A 7593-nucleotide genomic window follows, 5' to 3' on the forward strand; every position below is an offset into this window, starting at 1 on the left:
TGAAAGATAGAGGGCAGCAGACATTGATGAATTCAACATTCCCTTTTAAGTTCCTTTTTTTTCAAAAATAAAAAAAATATATGCATGACGTTTGCAATAAATCTGTGACATAAAATCGCAAAAAATACAGATATTATTTGTAAACTAATATTTAAAGCGAAGTTTGTGCAAATTGTTTTATTTTGTTTTATTTTTTTTCTAATGTGAAACATATTTTCAGAAGCTTTTCACCAGTTTAAACTTCTGGATTATATCATACCTGACGGGGATATTATGACTTTTAGTTTCGATTTTAAAAAGACTTTAATTCATCGTGTTGAACCAGGAAAAAATCAACTTCATGATGCACAGAATAAATACAACAGCAGGTTTGAATAAAGTTATAAATGTACGGATTAAAGCTTTAAAACCCATTCCTAAATGAAGTTAAAACTTTCATTTTATTCAATAATTGTTTACAATATGACAACATTGAAACACATCTGTTAATATGGGAAGCAACAAACTCATTTTTGCATTTTGTAAACAAAACAAGCTGTACAGGAGCTATATATAATCCATAAAATGTTAGATTTTGAAAGCATTATTTGTGCCTTTATTACAATAAAATATATAAATGTAATTGCTTGTTTGCTGGTATAAATTATATTTTTGTTGCTTACAGTCAAGTGTATTTTAAAAGGAAAACAAGAGCATAAAACAGTCACAGGTAAGAGGTGAATCAACATCTCACTCAAAAAGATCCAAAGCATCTCTTTAAGATTTTGTTTGTTTTTAAGGTTAGTGTTCTGATGCTGTTTGCTCTTCAGGATCTTTGTCGTCATCCTATATCATCTGGAGCTCTAAGAATGATCAATTAGATGCCAAAGAACTGAGTTTAGAAGATGTCAAAGGCCCAATAAAGACCTGCCGTTTGGCTTAAAGAGACAGTCTGGTGAGTTTTGAAGTGATCTACCAAATATCACTGCTGAAAAGTGTTGTGGTGTTTGGTTTACATCAGTGGTGTCAAACTCAGTTACACAAGGGGCCCAAAATACAAAACTTGGTCCAAGCCAAGGGTCAGTTTCTGTCAATAATTACTGAAAAAATGTTGTATAACAAATTAGTCTGATAGGCAAAAAATTAATTAAGAAAGACGTAAGATTCATTTTTTTATGCCTTAATCTCTATCAACAACTGTTATACTTATTATAACTTAGAGGTACCTTTCATCACAATCCAGATAATCGGATAAAAAAATGAAACCCCTTACTAAAAATCTAAATTTTTGACACTAAACCAGGAAGAGAATACTGACAAAGATAATAATAAAATATATTCTCTGTTACAGTTTCCATACCAAGATCACAGATTGTTGAAAAAAAAAATAAAACTTAATTTTCTTGGCTTGAAAGTTGACCAGCTGTCACGGGAAGAATGCACTAAAAATACAGAATAAAAAAAAATCACATTGAAATTACTGTATTACCTTTGGGGCCAGATGAAACATTAACAAGGGCCAGATTTGGCCTGCGGGCCTTGAGTTTGGCAGGTGTGGTTTACATGGCGAAATCATTTGTTCTTTTGCTATGTCTTGTCACTAGAGGGCGCTGCTGCCACAGCACAGAGCAGAGGAGACTGTAGTAACAGGAGTAAAAATGAGGCTGTGTTCGGAAACAGCTTCTACACAGTAGATGTAATAAAGTTTCTGAGTTTTAATCATCGTCTCCTATTTCATTACAACCACCACAACAATAAGGTCGAACATCACTTCAAAAATCATCAGACTGTCCCTTTAACCTTTGGTTGGTTTGTTCATATTGTTTTACCTAAGATTTTTACTTCCTTGTTGGCATCTTATTTTTTCCTGACCTCTGTCTTTTACTGTTTTATGAGACATTGCTTTTATTACCATTAGTTTTATTATACTTCTTTCTGTACAGCACTTTGTCACGTTTGCTTCTTTGTAAAGTGCCACATAAATAAAACTGACGTCACAAAGAGTTTTGTAAGACAGTCATTAGGGAATTTTCGTCAGAGTCTCTGGGATTGTCTCTAATACATCATGATCTCCTTGGGGGCGTCCTCCGTCGGYCTCTCCTGCTCCCGCCTCTGGGTGTAGGCGGCATGGTCGTACACGTAGATCAAGAAAATGGCAATCACAGAGAGCACCGTGTACGGGATGAGCAGGAAGTATCCAACCTGCATAACCGCACGCTTGTCCTTCAGATCCACGGCGGAGCTGGTTTTAACCAAATCCTCCTGCATGTTGGTCACGTTGAGGTTCAGCACGTATAAAATCAGGACCAGAAAAGATGAGAACGCTGCAGAAGAAGGAGCACAATTATAGTCCCGCTAAAACGGAAAGCAGGTGGAAGAGATGTTCCAGAAACGAGCGGCGCTTACCGCTGAGAGAGCTGCAGGTGTAAACGCCAACAGGCCCCATGTAGGTCTGGTAAGGATTACTGACGCTGTTGTAGAGGGAGATGAGGATGCTGAGGGCAGAAAACAGCAAACATGCAACCAGCAGGCCCACAGACAGCCCGTGTAGAGCCAGAGGAACAGTTCCTGTTTGTTTCAACTTTGGAAACACTACACACACACACACACACACACACACACACACACACACACACACACACACACACACACACACACACACGCAAAAGACTGTTTACAGATATTGTATGATTTATCCAGTCACATCCAAAACAATGAAACAACAAAAGCATGCTCATCTAGGTTCATCTTTGAGATATGTTTGCATCACGTTTGGTGAATTTTAATAAAACTCTTAAAAAACACTCATTGGATTAACACCATTCAAAATGGCTTCCACAGCAAAGCAACCTTAGCAAAACCAAAAATGKCTCTGCCACTTTATCTGATACTGAGTTAAAATTTGGTGTGGCAGAAGCTGGGTGCAGGGCCAACCCTAGCCAAATTGGTGCCCCGGGCAAAATTTCACGTGGTGCCCCTTGTGTAATTTTCGAAATCTGACTGCCAATTTACATCTATTCACATCAAATATTTTTTGTCTTTGATATGTTTTTATCTTCAGAAACCAAATTGTTTAATTGAAACGGTTAGCATTTGAATCAGAATAGAAATCTGCCTCATACCTGCCAACATCTGCTGGCAGCAATGAGGAACACCTGGTCATGTTAAGCAGCAGCTGTGGAGTGAAGCAGTTCTAAAGGGGTCCAGGGGTATGTTCCCCTGGAATATCTTCTAAAAGATCTACTTAAATTTCTGAAWTTTCCAGCCATTTGCAGAACATTTTACTAAATTCTTGGTATTAATAAAACAACATAAAATCAATGGGCCTCATGCAAGAACCGTCCGTACGAACAGATTTGTTCTTAAGTTGTGCGYACGAGTGATTTAGGAGAATTTGTGGCATTCACCAATTTTCTTGTATTCTAAGATTTTTTTTTCAAATTAGAACAAAATTCACGTGTCGTCCAGACCTGTCGTTTATTTTACAAGCAGCAGTTTGCTGATTTCCAGACGGATTTTCTTCATTAATAACTTCATTAGTTTGAAGATATTTTGAGTTGAAAATAAATCACACTCCATAATTATGTTGACAATAGGCTATTCTGCTTGAATTGGAATTAGATTTTAAATGTAAATAACAACATAAATTGGTTAGATTAAATTAAATAGGCTATTAATGATGTTGTATAACACTACAATATTAATATGAAGATGTTAAACTAAAAAACAACTGAAATTATGCATTAATTGAAGTTTGGAGACATTTTAAAATGCTTGTTTTCAGAAACGCATCTGACAATTGTGATGGTCGGGAGAGGGAGGTGGGTAGCAGTGCGCGACTGCTCCTCTTCTGAATAAATGAAAACTATGTAACACAGTTGTTTACACTTAAATTAAAATAATTGACCAAAGGAAAACTAGAGTAGGACTAGAGAAAAATTAGCCTGGTTAAAACCAGACCCTTGTCCTTCACTTTGCTTCGTACTAGGGTCTGGACTCGATGCATAGAGAATCGTTTCTTGCAGGAGGCGTGGCCTCTGCTGAAGCGTGTGTGTGTTGTCGCTGCGACGGAGGCTAAGCTAAGAAGCTAACCGGAAGTCGCGTGTTCTGTAAACAACCCTAATGAGAGGAGAAATATACCGAGCCGAACGAGACAACTGTAAATGAGAGCTGCTGCTTTGTCAGACAAATTTAATTTAATTTGTAAGCCTTATCAACACAGACTGGCTTCATTCACTTCCTCCACTGCCGTATGCTAAAATAACTAGCAGACACTGCGCAGAACATCGACATCATTCAAAACTCTGCCATCTGTTTGCTGTTTGGCCCAGGTAAAATRAACTACGGCTGTGTCCAAAACAACAGGCCGGGTCCTCCGGAGGACCCAGACTACCCGGTCGCGGCGGGCCGGGTCCTTGGTAGACCGGGAAGACTGGAAAAAAAGAGGCTGTGAATTTGGACGGTCTAGCCTCCCCTCCTTACCCCGGCGTACGTCATGTCACCTAGCAACTGTGACGATGCTAAACAAGCAAATTTAAATCAAATTAGAAATATATCAATACATTAGCACTATTAATATCACAAAACTATAAAATTAACTTAAAGTTATCATTTGAAGAACTAATTGACCCGCTGTAGGTTCATGTTTATTTCACGTTTTTTTATGACGAAAAAATATTTAAAAACATGTCTATACAAATGATAAAARTATTAGAATTACAACCGTTAAAATTTTTTAATTTTTACATCACCATATTTTTATTTAAAATGTATTCTTTTCTCTCATTTCGTCTGCCATTACTAGCATAAAAAAATCTCCGGTCGGGCCGCAATGCATTGTGGGATATGCTGGGCCGGGAAGGATCCATCAGACCTGTCCTTCGATTCGGGGAAAAGGAAGGACGTATTTGTCGGCCGCATCAGAGGAGTCTTCGGTTTTGGACGTCCTTCGTCGCGGCGCTGTGACGTATGCGGCCGACAAATTCGGACTTCGGAAGACCCGGCCTGCCGTTTTGGACACAGTTTACAAGARACACTGCGCAGAAAATTGACGTTCTCTTCTCTGATTGGCCCGGCTAAAAATCTGCCAGCGGAAATCCATTTCAATGGGAGAAGTCCCAGACGGAGCAGTGAAGGGAAACTAGAATTTATCGGAGCTGCRTAGGAAGGCAAGGGCCAGGCTAGAGAGAAATGTATATGATTTAGATTTTTATTTCTGTGTCTGTATGCGACCCAYAGGAGACACGACATTAACAGCAGTCGTCATTTCATTCCTTGGCTTTAGCAGGTCTGACGYTGCTAAAAATGACATTTTTTTTCCTGGATCTCCGAGAGCAGGACTTCAATCTCCGAACTCGTAAAAATCTTCTTTTTTACTTTGCGATGTCATAAATGAATGGACACTTCCTGGTATGTGGGGCAGGAAACGTAACCTTATATGGCATTTTTGGGGTGGTAATTATGCTAATCACCTCTCCCTGCACGAGCACCTGATACGCATTCATCAGTTTACGCTCCTCATTTACACACTTTTCCTGAAGACAGAAGAGTTTATTAAATCTGATGTGACATGTTTGTACGAACCCTTCGTACGAACAAAAGTAAGGGAAATTTAGGATAAGAATATGAACATGTTCTTGCATGAGGCCCAATATTTTATGAAGATAAAACACTGAAAACCAGACTTTGACTTGAACTTTATCTGAGATCAGAACAGAAACTTATGTCATCATTATTTTGTTTTCCTTTTACACACTGAGCTCCAGTAGTTAGTCTTGATTGAATCATTTGATATTTTTATCTTGAAATATACTCAGCACCGTACAACACATCATGTAGGAACAAAGCAGCTAAGAAACCCACAGAACAAGTTACCTTCATAAACCAGAGTAACCAGTGATTAATCTACAGAATAAATTAACAAAACTGATAAAAAGTGATTAACCCATTTGTGGCTCCCCCTAGATGTTCGCCGCCCTTAGTGTTTGCCTATACTGCCTATGCCACGTGGCGGCCCTGGTGAGAGTCCTCCCCAGTGTCAACTCTGACCACTAGCTAACTGGTGGCACCAGAGCTACCTTAAAACTTTGCTGCTAACTAAAAAATTAATAAAAACTTAGCCCATTTTACAGATATTAGACTGAAAATCGGTGCGATATTAGCAACACATCTTTAAAGTGCAATATTTGGGTTTAATACTTTGGTGTCAACACATTCCTCTTGTTAACAAAATATCTTATAAACAGCTGGTCAAATTTTAGCAAAAAGTCCTAAAAGGTAATAATTGGATGTACAGCAGATGAACCTTTGGAGTCAACCCAGTCAGAAATGGCTACCACACCCAAGTCAGAATGGCCGCCACAGCTAATCAACCGTAGCAACTCAGAAATRACTCCAACTTTATCAGTTTTACAGATAATTAGCTCATTTTAGAATGAGAGTGAAAGAAAAGTAGGTTTCAGTTTGGCCCGCTGGCCCGTGGAACATTACCTTCAAATAGCTCTCGACCTCCAAAGGTGGGACAGGAGACTCTAATTAATTCTCCTTTAAAAAGGGACATTTTAATGTTTGCAGTTCCGTTGTATAGGCTGCTGCCCAACTCTGCACATTCCATGGACGTTTGAGACCACATTGTTGACATGGCGAAGCCCAGCAAGCCTACAGAGACGGCAGTAATCAGCGCACTCAGGAGAAAATGTAAAGTCTTCACCAAGGACGGCATCGTGGCTGGATCCTAGTAGTTGGCGTTAAATCGAAATCCCCAACGTCTCCTTTTGTGAAACAGGAACGAAGTCTCAGGAGCGGGTTTCTGACCCTCTGTGTATCTGTCTCCTGGGTGGAGTGAAACATGGACTGCTGGTCATAAAACCTCATGTTTATGATGTGACCTTTGGTTTGGAAGGAGGAAAGACAGCTGGTCGTCATAGCAGAGACACCAGTTTCACCTAAACATGATAACTTCATCATGGCAGGCGTGGGATTATGACAGATTACACTGACTGAATGGGGGGAGTTTTTATTTAAAACCTAAACTTTAACAGTGGATTTAAACATTTCTCAGCTCAACTTCAGAGCACGAAACAAAATATAGTTGATGATTTTTGCRCTTTGAGTATTCTCTGTTTGCCTGTTTTCAATTCAAAGTCCTGTTCTCAGGTTTGTGGAGCTATAAAACAAATGAATGATTCATAAAACAAGGCACATTAACAGGAAGAGTAATGTAATCACATGAGTGTGTCACAGAAGAGACAATAAATTCATGAATGGGTTGTTTAAGAAGATATGAGGATATATTTGGAACACGAGGTTCTAAGACATTAAAAATCAAGGAAAATGACAGAAAAAACCCCAGAAAAGTGTTATTGTTGCTTTGTACTTCTCTTGGACCTGTTCTTTGGTGTACAAAGCTTCCTGAAACAATTAAATGAGATGTAAACCTTCATATTCACATTTGACAGATAGGATGAGAAAAGGAAGCAACTTCTATTTTCTGTATTTTCTAGACTTTCATCCCTACAATGAGGAAATATTCTGTAATTTTTAAAAAGCACTAAATATTTTCTATCGGTAGCAAAAATGAAATAGTTTACCTTATAAACAAAATGTATATATTCT

General features: G+C 38.5%; 1 protein-coding gene across 1 annotated transcript; it reads right to left on the reverse strand.

The window, feature by feature from the left end:
- Positions 1-360: 360 nt before the first annotated feature.
- Positions 361-6796, reverse strand: clrn3 (clarin 3). Its single transcript, XM_014007057.1, has 3 exons — positions 6469-6796; positions 2386-2571; positions 361-2303 (listed from the first exon to the last, which is right to left on the reverse strand). Exons 1-3 carry the CDS (start codon positions 6698-6700, stop codon positions 2035-2037), a joined length of 687 nt encoding a protein of 228 aa, XP_013862511.1. The 5' UTR covers positions 6701-6796; the 3' UTR covers positions 361-2034.
- Positions 6797-7593: the final 797 nt, after the last annotated feature.

Source organism: Austrofundulus limnaeus, unplaced genomic scaffold, assembly GCF_001266775.1.
Source record: "Austrofundulus limnaeus strain Quisiro unplaced genomic scaffold, Austrofundulus_limnaeus-1.0 Scaffold39, whole genome shotgun sequence".
Classification (NCBI taxonomy): Eukaryota; Metazoa; Chordata; class Actinopteri; order Cyprinodontiformes; family Rivulidae; genus Austrofundulus; species Austrofundulus limnaeus.